The sequence below is a fragment of the Haplochromis burtoni genome, unplaced genomic scaffold (genome assembly GCF_018398535.1).
Source record: "Haplochromis burtoni strain Fernald_Lab_line unplaced genomic scaffold, NCSU_Asbu1 Contig_16, whole genome shotgun sequence".
Taxonomy (NCBI): domain Eukaryota; kingdom Metazoa; phylum Chordata; class Actinopteri; order Cichliformes; family Cichlidae; genus Haplochromis; species Haplochromis burtoni.
The window spans coordinates 831,445-853,480 of record NW_024582377.1 but is presented as its reverse complement, the minus strand read 5'-3'; the positions used below and the strand labels follow the sequence as shown (position 1 = coordinate 853,480).

Sequence of the window (22,036 nt, the reverse complement as noted above, 5' to 3'; positions counted from 1 at the left end):
ACACGAGGACAAACGCTGACGAGCCAGTTTAAAATGTCACACTGACTTGCTTTAAACGCTTCAGCAGCGTTTCTGTGTGTTTTATGTCAATTTTCCAAGCGGTTTTCCTACTGCACAATTCAGATTTGGATACTGTCATGGACAACTCCGTGCATCAAAGGATTTAAGTCCAATTTAAGCATTCAGCTATGCTGTTGTCCTTAAAGGATTTACCAGTGGCTAGATGTTTTCTTTTCTGTTTTGGAGCAGCTGCTGCAGAAGCAGCAGCAAGTGAAATGTGAAAAACCTGAGCAGCAAGGAAGAAAAACTGGGCAGCTCTTTTTTTTCTTCTTTTTTTAAAGCACAAGCTCATGAATTTTTCAGTGGATTGGTGAATAAAAGTGCAGGGCTCTAGTTTTGCTCGCCAAGTGAACAGTGAACACTGTTAAGGATTAAAAATAGCAGCTTGAGATGAGCAGTGCTAAGGAGAATGATGACGGATCCAGAACCAAGGTCTGCCTTATCTTATCACAAAGTCCAGCATCCAGCACTGTGATGACATCACTGACACTATCCACGGAGGTGCACACAAAAACTGGGATGCATCATGTAACCCCTCTCTCGCGCATAAATATAAAAGACAGACAACAACTCCCCTAAAGTTCCCAAAACCTTTCCAAACTCATCTAGTTCGTGAGTTCTTCTTCTTATTATTATTATTTCATTATATTAGGTTCTTTCATGTTTATTCATCTATGTTATAAACGTGTCCTCTCTGTTACCCATTCTTTTTTGTATTTTTAGTTTTGTTACTGGACTAATGAAATCTTATGCTTAGGGATTAAGCTGTTCTCTTTCTATCCAGACACTGGCTTTGTAAGCTAAGGCCTGTAATTTGTAGCCTCACCTTCTCAACAAGCAAATATTTCTAATATAGATGTAGACCTAGCCCACATGTACGAGATGATACAGTAGTTATGGTAATGAACAGGCCATTCAGAGTTCAACAGGCTATTTGGTATTGCCTTCATCCAAGCAGATTCTTGTCTCCTGAGCGGAAAACCACTCGGTCATGAGCTATATGACGTTTCATAACTATAAAGGGCTGTTGCCGAGTTTAGTTTGGAAATATGTCTGCCATTTTTTCCCCTACGGCATCACTGAAGTTGCTTCCTCTTGGCTTTGTTTTTGTTTTCGAGCTCGGAAGTTTTATCCCGGGCTTACAGACAAGCCGTCTGTCGTAACGCTAATTCTCTGATAAATGCTCTCGCCTGCGTCCCTCACACTGTATTTATTCACACCGTAACATCGTCCTGTTACCTTCTGAAAAAGAAGACACGTAACGTGGCTAGACTGGTTATAAACTGTCACATATTTAAGCATTTAAGGGCAATAAGTGCAAGCTTTACCTGTAGATGCAGTTTCCATAGCAACGGGAGGCCTTTTCCCGTCGTCCTGGAAAGGATGAAATTGTTGATCCAGGTCGCCCAACGCGTCGCCGCCTCTCGGCTTCAATTCTTCGCGCAGCTCGCCGAAGCGGCTCTGTGTGTTACCAAACAGGCCGTTCCTCTCATAGTCATCCCCAAACCACTTCCCCTCCGAGCCTAGCTCCTCACCGGGCTGCGCAGACATGCCTTTTTCCTGTCGTCGGACAGATGATATTATACTAGCTACACAAAGCTGCTGCCGCTTCTCTCTCTGCCGTAATCGTTTGCGCTAGGATGTGTGACGGAGAAAACCGCGCAACAACAACAACAACAACAACAGTGCGGCTCCTGGCTGGCGTCTGTCAGCTGAGACCGGGGTTTGTGGACGCCACAGATGAGGCGGTGCAGTCGGGAGTGAGAGGAGAAGGAGAAGGAGTGAGGTTGATTGTTTTAGTTCACTGCTCCGACGCTGACGTCATAGTGTCCGCGAGCCCTTACGGTTGGCACCACTTTATTTGGGACACAGTCAAAGATCAAAAAGGTGTTTTCGGCCTATAAATGAGGTCAGAGGATTCAGTCAAACCAGTGCTTAGCATTGGTTTGTGAAAATAGCGACAGTTAGCTTATTAAAACTGGACACATGGCCTAAAGAGGAGAATAATAAAGATGTTTTTTTTAATAATGCGAAAAGAATATGTTTTTATTTTTTCAAAAGTGGCAAAAATCCCTCATGTATCCCATGGTAATGTTTTAAATGGAGAAATAGTTGTGTGCATTTTATGGTTTGATGTTTAAAAAAATGTCCCTTGCCATATGGCGCCCTCATGCGGCCGCTTTTAATATGAGCAGGACCTCAAAAAGTTGCAGTCTGTCTTAGCAACCAGACGCTCTTGCCTGGATACAGACTGATGGCTAACACTGGCTAAAGCAACCAGCGAGGTTTGCTGCTGTTCAGTTCTCCATGGAAAATAATTTTGATTTAGATGTACACTAAATTTAGCCGGTTGATATTTAAACGGTCTCCTGTCGTACTTACTATTTACAAGCACAACGTTAGAAGCTAGCACAGCTAGCGCTGATGTGTGGTGACTTCGTACTCTTACTTGCTGACCTCAGTTATTACAGGTAGGTTTACCTGTACTAACTCTCTACTTTAACTTGTCCATTCGTTTTCTCTCAGTAAAAATAAGGCAGGATATTTTCAGCAACATATTTTTAATTAATTGCAGAGATATGTTGTCAAATGAGAAGCAAAAGAACCGCAGTGAAGAGGAAGTGATCAAAAAACTGGTAACTATCACATAAATATTCAGTTTTGAATACGTATAAAAAAATCAGTGCGGGTTTCTCCTATTTACTTCATTCTTTACTGTTTTTAATTAACAGTGCATGGCTAATGGAGTCCCCTATGAAAAAATTGCACAAGAGGGAATCAACATCACATCACTGGAGATGTTCTTCTCTGGTTTCCCCCGCATGATTGGCCTTTCCTTCTTCCCAAGGCTGTCCCAGCTTACCATAATAGGCCAGAACATAGAGCACATTGATGGGCTTGAGTGCTGTCCTCTGCTTCAGGAGCTCTGGATAGTCCAGTGCCATCTGACGGTGTGTTCGCTATGCTAATAAATGCTGGTAACAACAACTGGTGATAGCTTGAATCATTCCTGTCCTTTAGATATTTTGCCATGTGGATGCAAGTGAAGATTCTTTAGTAATGGGTCTTTTTCACCTATAAAATATGAAATATTAGTTCACACCACCATTGAATCCTGTGTGTTAAGCATAATTATCCCCAGCTGACAAAGACACACGTGCAGGTGTTCCTGCAGGCAGGGTGATAACTATGAATGAGCTGGATTGAAAAAGGAGGAGGTGCATGGATACACTGATTTTTTTTGTCCCAAAAAGTCTGAAAACCGTGAAAGAAATATGAACTATATGAGGACTGATATAAACAGGTGTCGCATGCACATTTAAGCATGTGTGTTTTGTGCCACATGCATCAAACAATCTACTTTCTCTTTATTGCAGGAAATATCTGGACTACAGAACTGCCTACAGCTGGAGAAACTGTACCTTTATGAGAACAAAATCTGTGAAATAAAGAATCTGGACTTGCAGGTCCACCTAGAGGTGCTGTGGATCAATAACAACTGCATAACTAAGATTAAGGTTAGAGCTGTATCTCCTTTGCTTTTCTGTGTTTGTAATGCAAGATTTTTAATTATTTAGCAGAACAAAACTGCTCTTTTACACATAGTACTGTGCAAAAGTTGTGGGCCACCACTCATTTCTTTATATTTTGCTAGGAAAATAGGAAATACAGCAGGTGCAGCAATTTATTGAAACATGCAAACATATATGATAATATATGTCAAAAACAGAGTTTGTAGAATTCTGAAAAGCTTGAAAGTCAATATTTGATATGACCATCTTAGTATGACAAGGTAGACCTTTACTGCATTGGCAATGTGTTTGGGATCATTGCTGGAAAACGAAGCAGTTGTCAATCAGATACTTTCCAGATGGTATTGAATGGTGGCTCAAAGGCTGATGGTACATTTCTGCCTAAATAATTCCATCAATTTCAGATGGTGTAGATAGTTTTTTAAGGTCTCCCTTTTTCCCTCCACTTGTCTGGTTTTCTCTTTTTTTTGTAAAGAACCAATTTAAAAAGTGCTTAGAGACAACACTGGTTCATCCCATGAGGTAGGTGCTTTTTTCAAATACTTGAACGACTCATGGGTCAGTGATGAGTGGCTAAACAAACAAACATTGGTCTGAAAATGATCGGGTATAATGACTGGACTGAAAAATCGGCCAATTTCCAAAGTTAACTTTGAAAGACCTTCAGAAAGGCTTAACTTAGTCTCCACATGTGGTTGTTGTTGTTGTTTTCTCTTAAAGGGCTTGGACACACTTCTAGACCTTAAAGAACTAAACCTTGCTGACAACATTATTGAAAAGATCGGTATGTTCTCAGAGTAATTTGTGTTCAGTTTGATGGAGATTCGGCGAGCTATGTGAAAAATAATGATGGCAATCAAATAATTTTTAACTTCTTCTAAGGGCACAGCCTTGATCCTAATGTCAACCTTCAGAAACTCAATCTGTCTGGAAACAAGATCAGCTCCTTTAAGGTAAGATTAAAAATGAAAACATGCTTTTGAAATACTTTCTCTAAAAACTTTTCTTACTTATTTTGTAAAATCTTATTAAAATCCTTGGTCTGACAAAAGGGCATTTCTAAATTCTTGGGAGAATGCCGGGGTCTCGGCTAGTTCACATTTTCAATCATTTCAACAACAGGCGTGCAACGCAAGACCTTTATTGAGGCATTGTGCGCCATAATTTCTTTTTTTTCCCCCATTCCTCATTCAATGATATACATTCATGAATGCATTTATTTAAATAATATATCTTAGGAGTATGCCTAAGAGTTGTTTTTTTTTAATGTGCAGGTTTGTGTTAGTTACACATTTTAGGCATGCTTCAGCTGAGACGTGCTTTCACAGCACACGTGAATATTGTTTTTTCAAGGACATTTTGACAGGAAGCACAAAGGTTTTCGTATCTCTGTGACTGATTGGTTTAACACCTCAGATCTTGCTCCTGCAATCCACCTTTAGCCCTAAACCAGCTTATTATCTTATTCAAATCTGTAGCTTGACAAAGGGCATTCCTGAATTCTTGTGAAGCGTTGAGGTCTGGGTCTTTTCGGATTTTCAATCATTACAACAATATGCTGTCTCAGTAAGACCTTCAATAAGGTATTAGGCAGTATAATTTTGATTTCTGCCATTATATGTTTAGTGATATACATTCCTAAAAGACTACATAGGTTTTCCTGTTTTGTTTTGTTTTTCAAATCGGCACTTTTATATTATACATTTAATGGTGAACCTGTTGGCTCATTCAGATGACTCTGATCATTGTTGTTCAAGGTCATTTTGTCAAGAAACGCAGAAAAGTTTTTTTGTTTCCTTCTCTGATTGACGTAACACCTGAGATCTCCACCTTTTCCTCTGCACCCGGCTTGTTATAAAAAACACGATTATCACCATTCACTCTAAAGACCCCACCGTAACTGCAGGATCAAGAAAAAAATCTCGCCACCATGTCAATACAATGTGACATCTTTTTTTTTTAAACTCTTCTTAAGTGTAGGTAATGTAGAAAAGAATAGAAGTGCTATCGTCAAGATGATGTGTTGAAACATCCATTTCAGTATGCAGCGATCAAGACAGTTTCTTTATAATTACTAATATTGCAGTGACTTCTGGAAATTTAATTTATCTTATAGTGGGGGGGAAATATATGCAGTGTCATTGTTTTTGTTTAAAATACTTTAAATTTTCTGTTTCTGTTGAGAACAAAAAAAAAAAGTGTCCTTTAGGGTAAACGTACTTAGGATATGCAGAAACTTTGCTGTTCTAGTAAGTAAATAATATTTATTTAGAAATCACATGTAAACATAGCTTTCATTGACCAGGTTTTGTACAAATGGGTAATCCTATATACATGCATCCACATGTAATTACAAACATCAAATAAAAAAGTAAAAATTGAAGACAGAGTACAGATCAAAGGGCTAACAACAAATGTGCAGACACATAACGACAACAAGCAGAGGGGAGCTTAGTGGACGGGAAAGGTCAGAGAATAAGGTGGACTTAAAAGCAGAGATGGGGGGGGGGTCTTTTTATGTCATGCAGTAATTGATTTCACAAACGTGGAGCAGCGGCTGCAAAGGCTCTGTCACCTTTTTGTTTGAAACATGACCTTGGGATGTGTAAGAGATCTCTGCCAGTAGGATCGGAGAGATCTGGGAGCTGGATGTGGACAAATGGGCTTGTTGATGTAAGCTGAGGCCTGCCCATTATAAGAGCCTTAAAATTGACCTTGAGTCTTGAATCTTTTCCTGTAACAGGAGTTGAGCCAGCTTGCCCGACTGCCCCGTCTGAGTGAGTTAGCATTGAAAGACCCCACGTCAACCCCAAACCCGGTGTGTCTCCTTTGTAACTATGACACGCACATTCTTTACCACGTGCCAAGCCTCCAGCGACTCGACATCTACGACGTCTCCAGCAAGCAAATCAAGGAAGCAGCTGAGGTACTGATAAGATCCAAGCTTTTTTTTTATGCTGCTTTGGGTTTAAATTGTTTGAAATAAATTTGTAAAATTACAGAAAAAGTTTGGTATAAAATAAAATAAAAAATTGTTAATTGACAGAATGTTTTTTTTCCCTTTGTCTGTGAATAAATACCTAAATATTAGTAATATATTTTAAAAAACGCCTAAATTTCTATAGTGGTAAAAAACAGGAGCTTTCTGTTTTTTGTGTATTATTTATTTGATTTGGTGTTTATCTGTATTAAAAGCTCCAAAACTTTTAAAAATACAGTTAAAATTCTAAAATGTATGTCCTTCACATTTCCAGAGCCATTCAGTGGGCAGGTTTGTAGTCTTTGGTGGGCTGATTCTGGCCCCTGTGCCTTATGTTTGACACCCCTGCCTTATGGTATTTCTTACAGGTTTCTATAAAAATAAGCTATATTTTTTTAGTGGATGTATTTTGTTTTCTTGTTTTTCTTTATTTTTCTTTCTTTAATCTGCCACATTTGATATTTTTGTTTTTTACAAAGATATTTAACAGTTATATTTGATGCATTTGTTATTTTGTTTTAGCCTGAAATAAGAGGGTTTTTTTTCATTTTTCTTTTAGTCTGCAGTGATGAAAAAAATGATGTACTACAATATGCGTGTACGCACAGCTCAGAGGAAACTAGCAGAGACCCGGCTCAGTCTGATAGAGAGGAAGAAAACTCTATCGCAGTCACCTGAAGAATGCATCAAGACTCTCACTCGTGCCCTTAAATTTGTATGTACTCTCCATAAAATGTCTTTTTGTAGCAGCTCTAAAAAGCTTCAGGTGTTTGTGTGCACAGAACGATTATAATTTGGATGCATTTCTAGCTCGAACGTGAGCTCTCCGTGGGGCCAGTTGTTTGCAAGAAACCTACCTGCCTGTCAGAAAGCGTAGAAGAAGGGCCACCACACCTGGATGAAGGCTTAACAGAAAGAAATGAATCAATCAGTGGCATAAGTCAGGATCCAGCCACAGAGCACAAAGTACACGCTAAGATTGAAGCGTTGAGGAAACGACTCAAACTATGGACCAGGAGGCTAGATGAGTGAGTTTGCATTTTTGATGAGATACAGAGACAGTGTATTATTGCTTTATGTAAATTGATCTCTTAGGGGACAGCACAGAGCTAAACTGAAACTTTTAATCTGAAAAATTGATGTTCCTAATCTTATATTCAGGATTCACATCTGGTACGAGCGTGATTTGGCCCGAGCCACAAATAGGATGGAGTATACGGTGCAGTTTCTACTGATGGAGCTAGAAAGTGTTGGAAATATCCGTTTGGAGGAGGGCTGCTCCACAGATCCTTGGTACTTTTACTGTTCAGTATCATCCACTGTAACTGTAACCACTATGCAATTCACAGTAACAAATGGGAAATATACTCTCCTTCTTTTCTCTTTTGCTCTGACCGACAGGTTTACTTCTTGTTGTGACCTCCTACTTTCCCGCTTCTCTCCATCAGACTACAAAACGTATGGCATCACTGATATTAGGGTGAATAGAGTTATCCGCATCCACAATAGTGCACTGAGACTTTGCTTTGAGGACAAGATTCACCGTTTGCTAGCCAGCGAAGATTTATCTTCCCAGTAAGGCACGAAACAGATGATGAGCAGATTTTAACGACTATGTTAAGCTTCATACTGTAACTCTATTCTTTCTAAGCAGGAATTACAGACGTCAGCTGGAGTATTTATTCTACATAGTTGACCCTGAAAAATGTGAGAAGGATGAAACTTTGCAGATTCTCCAGGAAGGCTTCAAAACAACAGAGCAGCAGAAGGTATGTGTGCTACCAGAAAGGATGCACAAGCTCCTATCACACACATTTATTCTACTAACAATTAGGGGAGTAATTGAAGCTAATTAGCCACACATTAGACAGTTTATCACTCAACGCCTGCACACTTGTACACAGTGCAGTAAACGATATGTGCAAAAAGAAATTATCACGCTCATTTATGGAGCAGATTGCAATGAATACTAAAATGAGGGAAATTTATATTTGTGTGAAACTTTATGTGTGCCTGATTTGTGTCTGTATGGAGAGGTAACCACATTAGGGTTACAGAAGAATATGCTTGACTTGTGTTATTCTCACGCTTTCACTTTTTTACGCGATGACTCTCTAAATTAGGCCATGGGAAAAGAGGGTGCTATACCTTTTTCCAATAGCCTGAGTTTGAACGAGCAGTCCAGAATTGAGTACACACTTCGCCAGACCAGCCAAAGTCACACTAAACACAGCATGGATACGATTCCCTTCAGGCATGGTGAGGTCATTTTACAGATTTCATTCATTTCATTATATTTTTATGCTGTTTTTTTAGAAGCTAAACTGCTAATGCTCTTTTGCTTGTAGGTCAGGTCAATGTTTCCAAAGTGTTCGTGGGTAAAAGCATGCCCATCCGAGATGGAGAACCGGTGGACAGAAGCAATTATCCTGGAGTTTACTCTGTGTATCGCAGTGTGGAGACAAAGCACAGATCTGCAATGAGTGAAGGTGAATTAAAAGGAACAACAGCAGTTGCCTTTTTTGTAATTGTTGTTGCTTATTTCTTCACTCCCAATTATTTTTACATCTCTGTGTCCTTTTCATTCAGAAAGACCCGGCTCCAACAAAACACACACTGATCTTGAGTCCAGTCCCCGCCGAAGGCAGTGGTTTGTGTTTGACCACGAGCTTGTCCTGCCCGAGTACATCATATATTATGAATACATCACTCAGGTAAATTATTGCATACATTCCTTTGACTGTTACAGATGAAACACAATTGTTCTCTGTGGAGGTGTTTCTTCATCTTTAATATTTAGATATTGAAAAATTGCTGCATTATTTAAAGCGATAACATGCCTAAATCTCAGTTTCGATCCCTGTGATTTAGGAAGTGCAGGTTATTTAGTAATCACAAATTTGGTGATGCCCATGTTTTTCGTGGGCAAGGTACTGAACCTCAGCTTACCTTCAACGCATTCATTGTGAATTGGATGCCATAGATCAAGCACTTAAAGTTCCTATTCAGAAAAAATGAGGGCAGATCTGGAGTTTGACTTTTGGATCTTCAATTATTGACATGTAATGTGTTTACTTTTGTCTGTACAGACCAGGTTAATCATCTGCTGCCTGTGACAGATCTAAAATATCCGCCGTCATTATTTCTAAGAGTCAGCTGCATCGGTTGGAAGCCTCTAAATAGATGAAGGACATTTTTTACTGAGGTTGGAGATCAGACAGCTGAGCTGCAGTTTTCGCGCTACATCCCTTGATTTGATGGGTTTGTTTTCATGTGGGAAATTAAACTAAACTAAGAGTTTAGAAACATGAAAGTGCAATTGTTTGTGCAGGTTATGTTTCTGTGCATGAATTATGATGAGTATGTGTTGGTTGCTCCCCACCTATCTATCTAGACGTCATATTTATTAATTTTAATATTAATTTAAAAAAGCAAGTTTAAAAAATGCATCTGTTGGCAGTACATGTTGTAAACATTTTGATTTGCCTTGTCTAGGACAAAGACAAACCTACACTGCTGAGCCATAGCACAGACAGAGATCCTTCCAATGATGTTGCTCTGGACAAAGAGGTCCTCAACAGGGAACCTGTTCTTAAACCTCAGCCCAAGTTATTGAGCTTGGATGATAAAATTCTGCTTAGTGTTGCCCGAGCCAATGTCCTCAGTCAAATCACAGTAAGTGCTCTGCCGTTTTAAATAAGAGGTTGAATATGAAGCAGTTTCATTTCAGTTTGAACCATCATTGTTGCATTGAATCTCCAGGTGCTTAACCTTCATGGCAACAGCCTGAGCAACATAAAGGAGATTTCCAGCCTCACGGCTCTAAGGCATCTTACTGTCAGCTTCAATGAGTTCACGCACCTTGATGACATTTCTCACATGGTAATACAAAATAATGTTAAGATAACACTTAAGAGTGTGTTTAAGTCAAAGAATGCTTCTTTTATGATGTCCCTCTCTATTATTTGTGAAACTGAATAGTGCCTGCATAGCCATAAAGTGGAACTCTCACCTGCTCTCTTACCTAAACTACAGCCAAATCTTGAGTTTTTGGACGCTAGCTTTAACCACCTGGTGACTCTGGAAGGTCTGCGGGGGCTGGGACAGCTCAAACAACTCGATGTGCGCTGGAACAAGCTGACCAAGGTCAGAGAGGATACAGCTGTGCTCAGAAAACACACACCTGCTCTGCTGAAACTGGACACCCGATACAATCCTTGGAACAGGGTGTGTGCTGTGATCAAATAGAAAAAATAACTCGAAATATTCAAGGTTGAACCTCAGCAATAGTAATACTACGTATATGCTCAGAATATGTATGTTAAAAATATGAATCTGAGTCTATGTTTCAAACTATACCACTGAAAGTGGCCTCAAATTGTAGAAGTGACTGAGTGAAGATGTTTCCCTTCTTCCAGCCCGAGGCAGTCAGAATGACCATACTAGGCCATCTCATGAACCTCACACACCTGGATGATGTGCTGGTAGCAGAGGAGGAGGCTGCTGAAGCTGTTCAGATGGCAGCTGGGTCCAAAATTAACCAGGTGAAGATTTTGTCAATATTCCTTCTTATATACTAGATTTTATTTGGTTGAGCTGATCTATGTAAAGAGACGTTGTTTATATGAACAAATCCAAAATTGATGGATTAAAGTAAATGCTTTAAGTGAAGTATGGTAATTCAATCAGACTTGTTGACACTGCTTGTAGGCGTCTCTTCTGGCACACTCGCGTACCAAGAGTGACCGTCCCCGCACTCTTAGTCTGCTGTCAACAGCCCAGCTCCTGTATCATTTGAGTCCATCACCCTGGGGCCTTGGTAAAGAACTGGACCAAGACTGGACTGCAAAAGTGAGCTTCAGCATGTGGGCTTCTCAGTAAAGACGTTTTTAGGAGCGGTACTAGGTGGGATGATGTTGATCTTTGTTACCTTTTGTGTCTACCAAATTGCTGACCAGATCACCACCCTGAACCTTGACAACCAGAGGATTTCCAAGATGATCAATCTAAGTAAGCTGGTGAACCTGCGCTGGGCCTCCTTTAATGATAACGAGATCTCAAAAGTCGAGGGTCTGGACAACTGCCTGAAGCTGGAAGAACTGTCTCTAAACAACAACAGTATTTGCACACTCAGTGGTCAGTTGCACTCTCCGCTTCCCAAGGAGAAATCACACATATCACAGTGCCGTCATTGTTTCCATGTCTGTATTTGGTCACTGTTTCCTCAGGCCTCACACGACTTCATTGCCTAAATAAACTGAGTGTAGATGGGAATCGGCTAACCAGTCTGGACGTCTCAACTCTCGACGGGCTGTCCAGCTTGTCTTTTCTGTCAGCTGTGAACAACTGTATTGCTTCTCTTCATGGCATCCAGAGACTTCGGTCTCTCCTTGAACTTTACATCGGCAGCAACCAGATCTCTACATCAAGAGACATCTACTGTCTGAAAGTGAGCATCTAGTTAACATTTAAAAATGGATGAGAAGGTGAAATAAGAAGAGTAGAATTTAATTTTAATTAATTTTACTATGTGAGCTTATGTGACCATTTTGCTTTTCAGGGATTGACAAACCTCCTCATCCTGGATCTCTGTGGGAACCCTTTAGTGGAGAAACTGGAAAACTATCGAATATATGTAGTGTTTCATCTCCCCTTCCTCAAAGCTCTGGATGGAATTGCAGTGGTATGAGCTTAAAAAGTCATATTACAGCGGTTGTTTCCAGTATTTTGTAATTTCTCTTCTTTTCTGCTGTTTTCTCTAGGAAGCAAGTGAGTGTGAGAGCGCAAAGAATATGTTTATGGGAAGACTGACCACCGACACAGTGGCAGAGAAGCTGGGCCACTCAAACTACACAGAAATCACACACCTAAACCTTCAGGCCTGTTCCATTAGGTAATAACAGTGTTGTAATAAATCAGATTATAAAGAAAGATAAAGCCTTAAAAATATATTTTTTTCTCACAGGATAGTTGATCTGTCTCCACCAGAACTCTTCCGTAATGTGCGCTGCATCAACTTAGACCATAGCAACCTCACATCCTTCTCAGGCCTCATCCACCTGCCCAACATCAAAGTACACAGTGCACCAAATGCCAACACACTGTAATACACTGGCTGGAAATGCATCATGTTCAAAGAAATTATTTATGTTGTATTCTTTACAGGCTCTGTGTCTCAACTATAACCACATAGAGTCAATTCTGCCCAGGCAGAAGACTCAGACTCATCTGACAAGCAGACAGATACTATACAGCAAAGTGCACTCCAGTGGCTACAGCCAACAGAGCACATCTAAAGCCAGCAGGTAATCTAGTGTAGTTTTATTTATGGGTTTTGTGCAAAAACAAGCTTCTTTTAAAAGTATTTCAATAGAGTTTTGTGCAGTCTAACCATGAGGGGGCAGCACTGACCAGCCAATGTGTGAGCTGCCTTAAATTTAACAGAAGCTGCTGGCAAACTATGATGAATTTATTTATAGTCAGAGTTTCAGTCAGAGAAATTCTTTTTTAATATATAAAAAAGTAAGCATTTAAAATGGGGCATTTCCTTTGAGGTAAAGACTACAATAAACTAAACAATTAAAACCTATTTAGTCTGTAGATTAATATAAACATTAGATGAAATATTTGTTGTGCAGAACCACTACACAATGTAGTGCTGTGAGAGCCATCCATTTGTTTAGCCAGACTGTGATTGCCTTGATGTGGTCTGCACCTGTGAGGTCTGACCAGTTAGACGTGGCAGCGGGAGGGACAACGAGGTGCTCGTTTAACCACCGAGATTTCAAACGGCCTTTCTCTAACTGCGTTTAAGGGATACTGGGCCCACTGGCAGCCTGGAGCCACTGATGGGAAGCCTGGAGGTGCTTCATTTGAGTCACAATGGCATCTCCAATATGGCCAATCTGCAGCTCAGCAGGCTCACCAATCTTAAAGCACTCTTCCTCGAAGGTATGTATGGTTGACGTTGCCACCCTTTTCTCTGCAAGCCGTTTAAAAGTGCACTACACAGAGGCTGTGAAAAGGCAAGCGCAAAGAGCAAAGTCTCCCCTATAGACCTAAGGCCAGGTGGGGGATGAGACGCAAAGAAAAGAATGATTGACTTTCTTTTCAACAGCTTTTGATGGCTTTTGATTGAGTTTTGCTTTGCTGGGGTGATTTGTCCCACAAAGCCAACCCTACTTTTCTTTCTTAGAAACCTTTGGAAGCTTGGTTTGTAATTTCAGCACTGTTTACAGCAGAGTCAAGCAAGAAATACCCAAGAAGTGTTTATATGGGCCTAAAATTCTGCCTTTTATATTCTTCAGGGTGTGCAATTTACTCTAGTAGTTAGTATATAGAAATATTAGGGTACTGTTTGGGATGTCTGTTCGTTTTGATTTTCTAAAGTTTGGTCTCTCAACAGGCAATGAGATAAACCAAGTGGAAGGCTTGGAAGGGCTTCACCAACTCAGAGAGCTTGTGTTGAACAGAAACCGGATTAAAACTCTGACCAAGACCTCTTTCGCAGCCCAGGCTCTCCTCCTAGAGCTGCACCTGGCACAGAACCGGATCCGGGAGCTGAACCATCTCGATCCTCTGATTGAGCTTCGCAAACTCTCCCTCGACATGAACAAGCTGCAGGTATTCAGCTTCAGCAGAGGTAGTAGTAGCAGCCTCCTCGCATGCTAGATTTTTAAAAAATGTTTATATTCACAATTTTAATGAAACGGCATATTCAATTAAACTGCATGAATAACTCAGAACGCCGTGATTTCTTGAGGTCACCGCCGAGGTCACAGCCATCTTTTGTGCAGTTTTGCGATTTACTACCAACTTTTACTGATTGGTTCACATGTGTCAGATGTATTTTGTTCACTGTGCAGCAGTATTACTTTTCCCTGCATTTGCAAAGTAAGACTTGAAGTATAGTAATCATGAGTCATTACTACCCACTGTGGCATGCAAGGGGTCGCATTAAGGAGAATCAAGTTTGATTGAAGGTCACGGCCGTGTGTATAAAGAATCAGGGGGAACAATCAGGACAACGTGTAATCAGCTTCTCGGGCTGCATCTCCTCACACAGAGCGAGTGATTTGCACTTTTGTTGCCGGTTCCTTCTTCCCATCACTTCCTTAATGTTTTCACGCGTTCAATTAAGACATAGAAATAAAGCAATCATCCAGAGCGTTATTCCTCACAGTGGGGGCGTCTTTGAATCACAGCCAAGTCCGAGTATAAAGCTGGGAATGAGAGAAAACATCCCCATGGCCTGTTGCGTGCCCAAAGTCTCTCATGAGATTAATGAGGGCTCACACATGTAATCTCTCCCATCAGCTGCTTCCATCCTGCCCACACCAAAATTATGAAAGGTTCAGCCCTGATGCAAATGCCTCTGTTATCAACACATAGCAAGGAACAGCTAAATGAGGGGTTATGAGTAAAAAAGAACTTTGAAATAATCTTTGCCTCTCTACTTCTTTGCAGGACATCGCAGAGCTTGACAAGTTAGAAGCTCTTCCCTCACTGAAGGAGCTCTCTGTTGTTGGCAATCCTGTGAGTATTAACAAGTTTTATAGGCAGTTTGTCCATTGGGTGGGTTCTGTCTTTATTTGCATCCACTTGCTGTCAGTCACAGAACATATCTTGAACTCACGATCTCTTGAACAAATGATCAAAAGCACGCCGAGTTCTCATTTTCACAATCCGATACGCTAACACAGGGTAATTCTGAGGTTCCAAATTAAGTGATTACACGATGGACCGTCTGCTGTGCCTCAAACTGGCTGGCATCAGAGACAAATTCGTTGACCAAATGGCTGTGTGCTATTGGCCCTGTTACATCACCCATCTGGAGCTCATGCAGGCCTTAGCAGTGCCTGCAGCCCAGGGCCTGTCTATTGTCCACTGGGTAATGCTCAGCTGCGGTAGCCTCTTTACTGCTCGATCTCATCCCCCTTCTGTTCCCATGCGGTGGGGGTGGTGGTGGTAGTGGGGTTAATCCTGCCAGGGGGTAGAGGCCAACAGCCACCCTGGAGACAATACCTCCTGCTGTTGACCGCATGAGATCCTTTAGCTATGTTCCCTAGCCAAAGTCTGTCTCCTCCTTTTTCAATGGACATCCAATGGCATGCACTCACAACCTCATCAAAGCAGAAGTGTCCTGCAGGAACAGGCAGTTCTGTGGCTGTACAGGCTGGGTGTATAGCCTGGCATACAGGGTGCCCTCAGCTGGGAAGGGACCTATGTGCTTCTGTCAGCTGGGTCACTGGAATAGCTGCTGGGAACATGGTAAATACACTGGGAGCCACATAGCATCATATTTATCCCAGATGCCTCAAAGCAGACTGGGCTCATCTCCAGAATTAATATTTCTGAGGAGTGGTTGATAGCCAGACTGTTTAACCAAACATTTGTTTGTCTTTTTTTTTTTTTTGTTTTGTTTTTCAGGTGGCACGCAATTCTGTCCACAGACCAGCAGTGGTGCTTCGCCTGCCCCAGCTGCAGGTCCTGGATGGTGTGGACATCACTCTGGAGGAAAGAACCAGGGTGGAACTCCTCAATGCTGATTCATCAGTGAGAACTGTACAAATGCATGCTCGATCCAATGCGTAGGGTCGTCACACCTGTTAAATGTTACACAGTAATTTTTTCTTCCAAAGATTATGTTTAGGATACATTTTAACTCTTGCTTTGAGCCAGCAAAACTCCAATTTCCCTCTGTTTTGTTTCTAAGAGAGGTGGGAAACACTCTCGACCTCAGTCTTTGGAAATTTTAACAAATATATGTAAGGTTAGTGTATAGCTGAGATACGAACCCCTATCCTCTCCTACTGTACTTTAGTTGAATTTTAATTCTGACTGAATTACAAATGTACAAATGAAGACACTGTGTATGCAAAATGCCATAATGGGCCTTATCATGAAAGATGTAGTCCAGCTGGAAGAGTCAAAATGCCAACATCCAAACCACAGCCACCCTGAATAGTATGACTGATATTAGTATGACTGATTTAATGTTCATGTAATGAGAAACCGGGACAGTAATTCTCCCGCAGCACTGAATTAAAAGCGGTCTAACCCTGCTAGCATCATCCTGCTGATTAGATGAAATGTGCCCGGCCGATAATGCACCAGTGGATTTACCCCCTATTAGCCAGGTCAACACGACCCCCCTCTGCTTGTTAGACGTAAGTATGGAAATGAGCAGAGATCCTGGGTTTTCTCATTAAAAACACAAATGCAGCCCTCCCTCTGTTGACTCTCATGAATGCCATCTGAGTTGTCACTTTCAATCTGTGCCTGTAGCTGCTTTGCTTGAATGTAAATGTTGTTATTTATGCGTAGTAATTACTGTTGGCCTATAAGATGCTTATATATGTGGAACAGCAAGCAATCTAATCCCCAGTCCCCTGGCAAGTGTGTAGGGTGTAGTGGACACATTGCATGGACCGTGGACAGCAGCAGAGATAGAAAAGTGGAGAAAAAATGTTTTATGTTAGAATACATATACTAGTGAGGAACTTAGATGCACTTAATAGATCATGTTTGCATGTTATGCTTCACATCAGTTCTGTCCTGGAGAATTATGTCCATTTACCTTATTCCCTCCTTGTTTTTTAAAGCCATACTCCCATCACCCCGGAGCTCTCCTTCCTACAAGTGAAGTTAACCTTCCTGGACTGCTCGTGCCCCACAACCCCACTCTAAGAGTAATGAGTGTAAGCGGAGGGCCGCAGAATGTGATGCACGGGCACAATGTCCTGCAAAATAACATAGACGAAGACCATTACACATACAAATGTGAGTATAACATACAAACCCAAATCCAAAAAAGTTGGGATGCTGTGTAAAGTCTAAATAGAATAAAATGTGATCACAGAAAACACATCAGAGTTTTAAAATAAGAAAATGTACCATTCAAGAAAAAGATTCTCTTCAATTTGATGGCAGCAACACAATTTAAAAATGTTGGGACAGTTCCATGTGTCCACTGTAGCAGTCGGTCTTCTTTTAACAACAGTCTATAAACATCTGGGAACTGATGTCTACATCACTTGCTTGACATTTGGGAGACAAATATATTGCTGAATAGTCCTGGATCTGCTGAGCTGTTTGATTTTTGGTTTTATGGTGCACCAGATCTTTTCGATTGGTGAAACGTCTGGACAGCAGGCTGGCTAGTTCAGCACTACATTCTTCTACTATGAAGCTGTGCTGTTGTAATAGGTTCAGTATGTGGTTTAGCATTGTCTTGCTGAAAAGATGTCTGGATAGGTGCATATGTTGCTCTAAAACCGGTATGGAGGCTTTTGAACTGAGTGTTGATTGTCTTTCCCCTCCTTACTGTGGAGGATTTTTCATCCTTGCTTTCTAAAAAGAATGCAAAATTTGGATTCCTCCGACCACAGAACAGTTTTATAATTTGCCTCGGTTCATTTTAAAAGAGCTTCGGCCCAGAGAAGACGGCTCATGTTCACAAATGGATTCTTGTTTGTGTGATAGAGCTTGGATCTGCATTTGCGGATGGCGGAGTGAACTGTGTTCACAGTCAATGATTTCAGGAAGCATTCCTAAGCCCATGCAGTGATTTCCATGATATAATCATGTCCGTTTTTAATGCAGTGCTACCCGAGGGCCCGAAGATCACAGACATCCAATATTTTTAGTCTTATCTGTTGCGCACAGAGATTTCTCTGGAATTTCAGAATTTTTTGTTGATATTATGTACAGTAGACGATGAGATATTAAAAGTCTTCTTAATTTTGTGTTGAGTTTTTTTGTAGAAAACTGTTGCAAAATGTTCCTCCATCTGTTTTTTCTTAGTACCACTTACTTTTTCCAGCCTTTTATCGCCTTTCTACCAATTATCTTTTGTCAGAGGTGTTGCTCCTATCACCTTCAAAATTTGAAAACATTTTTCCTTAAAATTTTTAATTTTCTCAGTTTAAACATTTGAGATATTTACTGTGTTCTGCGGTAAATAAAATTATTGGTTTATGGGGTTTGTAAATTGTTGTAATCGGTTTTTAGTTTTACACAGTTTCCTAACGTCTTGGAATTGGGTTTCTTTTTCTTCTTGATGTAAAAATGCCTTGTTTTCAGCTGCCATATGTAACTTGTTATATAGAGATTAGCTGTTCTCCTTTGTGCTCTGTCGCAGTAAGAATGATAGACGTTTCAGTGATATCTAATATTACGCCTGTATTAACTCCCCACCCAGGTAAGAAGCACAAACACAGTAACGTTGCTCGAAGTGGCCAAACTGATATTTACTTCAGACACAACCGAAGAACAGGAAGCAACATTCCGACCACTGCTGGGAACAGACAACAAGAACAAGACAGCAGGTTGGTAAAAGAAAAAAACAGTGTATATCTGATTTTTTTTCTCCTTATTTTTCCTGATGGAAAACTTTTAAAAAGAACTCAGAGTAAACTAAAAGTTTGTTTACACTTGTTGTATTCCAGATTCCCAAATGGCGGTAGACTTCCACCCCAGTAGGAATCAGAAGAGGTGGAACCCGAGGTGAACACATATGGCGGCCATCGCTGTTGTGTGTTTTTATGTCCTGGTGTGAAATTAATGACAACAATAATCTATGTGTATCTAAATCGTGGGATTTTTGTATGTTTTAATAAATTACTATTAGTTAATACAAGCAGCACTTTAAACTGAACTGCCTCTGATGTAAATTAGGCTGTTTTTTTGGGGGGGCACATGTCGTGCCTTCCTCTCAAATGCATATATAATGATTGAGACTTCATTTTTTTTATATGCGGATCACTAACCATGGTAATCTGAGGATGAGAGGTTTTGGTGTCATTTTGAATGCCATCTCATCTTTTGCAAACAAGTAGAAAAAACACACAGATGTAAGGGCGTGTGAGGCTGGCATGCCGCGTCCATCGGGTCAGATGCATCCCCAACAAGTGGATAATCCAGCTTTAGCACACCTCTCTGTGGACAATAATCTGCAGTCGCTCAGATAAAGATATAATCTTGAATACGGTCCAAATGGATTTCAGAGATTGTCAGTTTCATCATGTTAGCCTCTTTCCGAAAAGCCCACAGCAGTTTCGTCTCTAACGTGCAAATCTCCTGTGTTGTAATGAACCCACTCCACTTTGTGTTTATGATGTTAGCTCAGTGGAGCATTAAAATATATTCTTCCTGTTTTCCTGTTGGCATAATCTAGTGGTGCCACAGTCAACAAAAACACCAGTCTGAATAAGGCACATAAGGCATAAATATGTGAAGTAAAAACTCTTTACTGCAACGGGAAACATTTAAATAAAAAGCTTCATTGCTTCCACAGTTGCTCTGCTGACTATCATACATTAGATCAACATAGCAACTTGAGGTTTTATAACAAAATTTGTGCAAAATTACACAGAGGAATATAATTATGAAATCGCCAGTTTAAAAGACACAGTGTTCGCTGCAGAGATTACGCATTGGTGGTGTTAACATGACCACTAGGTGTCCTTAGAGCTCCATTAACACTGCTAATCAGTCAGTGAGTTTTGACCTGTATGCTGTAAGCTGAAGGAGGATGTTTGCACTTCACTTTTGTGTCTCTCTTTCTGTGCAGCCTTTTTGCTCAACATCCCAGAAATAAGCCAGCTCTACGCAGAAAAAGTGAAAAGCTCTCCCCAAACAAGCTCCCCTAATGCATGTACTTAACTTCACTTAATTTGTGTTAATTCCCAGCATTAAGCGGGGCTAATGACTGCACAAGTGAGTGCACTGTCATTACCCTGCTCTGCCTGACATCAAATGGCAGCTGATGTACTTCTCTTGAAAAAAAAAAAAAAAGCACAGGAGAGATTTGGGGGCTCAGTGTGAGTGCTCTAATGCGTTAGGTACTGCAGAGGATAATTACACATTTTATATTTGAGTACAGTATGCGCAGTATGGATGGTTATAAATATATTTCTAATTCCTGTCGTGCGTGGTGTAAGCTTATAGTGAGCATGCCACTTTGCACGGCGTGTCTCATATCTGCATATCTTTCAGTGTTTCTTACATTAAAACGACATTATCATAAAGATTGTGAATAATTCATCACTTCTGTGCGAACCCAGATGCACTGCTCCCTCTGTCTATCTCGCTGCCTTTCCTAGCTCCTCCATGTGAGTAGACCACATGGTTTGTTGCTGGTTTAATGGGATGGAATGTGACAGGTTATGTTTTCATCTGCCTTATATGAAGGCAGGAGTGACCGAGAGGGAGAAGAAGGAGAAGAAGAGACGCAGAGAGTGAGAGTGAGGGGTGGAGAAGGGGGGAGTGAGCTGTCCTCTGCAGTTGTAATCTGGATTCAGAATTAGACATGTTTGAGCTTGTTGTGAATCTGTTATAGATGATGCCTGCCCCCTTCCCCCCAAAAACCTCGCTACACACACACACACACACACACACACACACACAGAAAAACGCATGCTCTGCATGGGGCCATTACTGCTGGTCCACTAACTCCCTACATTTGCTGTGTCTGTGCATTCAGAGCACCATTAGTCCAAGACTCTGTGAATAATTGCTGAATGGACCGCGTTTTCACAGCTATCTACTCAGGTTCAAGTGTTGGAGGGGAGGTTAGAGGGGTGACGACGCGGATTGAAGTTTGATGCGGAGGTTAACGCCGCATGTTGTGCAGTGCTTGTCGAAAATGCGCCGCATGTGTAATGGATGACCGACGTTACACTCCACATGCATTACACATTCGCCAACCTGTATTAACTTTTAGAAGTGCTTTGATAGGGGCTACAATTTCATCAACATCATCACTTGAGTTGAAATTGCTTTTGGAAAAAATGAACTTGCAATTGACGACCAACTGCAAGTCATCAAGGAAAATTATTTTGTTCTCAAAAGGTGCATATTATGGCCCAAGTTCATTTTATCCTTACAAATACATCCTCTATCTTGACATATTGCTTCTCTTGAAATCTGTCATTGAGTTATTGCTGTCGCTTGTGATTTGCCTGTAATTTGTTTCCTGTGGAATAAATCGTGACTGGCGAGAGGCTGAAAACACGGAGAGAAAAGAATGGAGTGAGAGTGACAGTCAGAATGAAAAGGAAAATGCTTTTATTTTGTGCAGACATTTTGGATAAGAGCCCGCATCACAGAGGCATTAAATCTTAATTGCTTTCCATTTCAGGAATCATGTGTCGTTTATAACATTATTGAACTTGTGTGTCATTAATAACATTATTTCAATCACGCAAAGTGTATTGCGAAATGGCAAAAACAAGTTAACAGAACAACCAAACAAGAGAACGAATGCATAATTTTCTTGCAAATTTATCAGGAATCAATTTTCGGAGCTTTGTCAGATGGTTTGCTTTTGGGTAATTTGGTATCAGCCTTTCATATTTCGTACAATTTGCAATGTGTTTCTCCTTTAATGACTTAAGTGTTAATTCAAGTGGATATTCTTCACCAGAGGGCTTTGACAAAAACACAGCAATGATTTTAAATA

The 22,036-nt window shown here is 40.7% G+C and overlaps 1 protein-coding gene across 3 annotated transcripts; it reads left to right on the top strand.

Moving 5' to 3' along the window:
• The first annotated feature begins 1,526 nt into the window (after positions 1–1,526).
• Positions 1,527–21,916, top strand: lrrc9 (leucine rich repeat containing 9). 3 transcript variants are annotated; one of them, XM_042218193.1, is made up of 33 exons: positions 1,527–2,531; positions 2,636–2,696; positions 2,793–3,011; positions 3,438–3,578; positions 4,314–4,377; positions 4,476–4,546; positions 6,337–6,519; positions 7,133–7,288; positions 7,384–7,601; positions 7,735–7,866; positions 7,975–8,148; positions 8,228–8,342; positions 8,697–8,832; positions 8,922–9,062; positions 9,163–9,287; positions 10,069–10,248; positions 10,336–10,455; positions 10,609–10,800; positions 10,992–11,117; positions 11,284–11,424; positions 11,532–11,709; positions 11,802–12,022; positions 12,134–12,256; positions 12,336–12,466; positions 12,539–12,647; positions 12,739–12,878; positions 13,388–13,524; positions 13,979–14,196; positions 15,040–15,108; positions 16,003–16,137; positions 17,178–17,355; positions 18,776–18,902; positions 19,023–21,916. In XM_042218193.1, the coding sequence occupies exons 1-33, from the start codon at positions 2,485–2,487 to the stop codon at positions 19,054–19,056; spliced, it is 4,542 nt and encodes a 1,513-aa protein (XP_042074127.1). In that variant the 5' UTR covers positions 1,527–2,484; the 3' UTR covers positions 19,057–21,916. The 3 variants fall into 3 exon arrangements, with proteins under 3 accessions (XP_042074127.1, XP_042074128.1, XP_042074126.1); XM_042218194.1 differs by having other exon boundaries at positions 8,225–8,342; positions 16,003–16,128; XM_042218192.1 differs by having other exon boundaries at positions 8,225–8,342.
• The last annotated feature ends 120 nt before the right edge of the window (positions 21,917–22,036 follow it).

Bases quoted from the DNA above. Each gene is read 5' to 3' on its own strand.
- lrrc9 (XM_042218192.1), top strand. From the start codon at position 2,485: ATGTGTGGTGACTTCGTACTCTTACTTGCTGACCTCAGTTATTACAG. The intron at 11,425-11,531 runs GTGAGCTTCAGC...ATTGCTGACCAG, and splicing joins ACCAAGACTGGACTGCAAAA to ATCACCACCCTGAACCTTGA. The intron at 12,023-12,133 runs GTGAGCATCTAG...TTTGCTTTTCAG, and splicing joins GAGACATCTACTGTCTGAAA to GGATTGACAAACCTCCTCAT.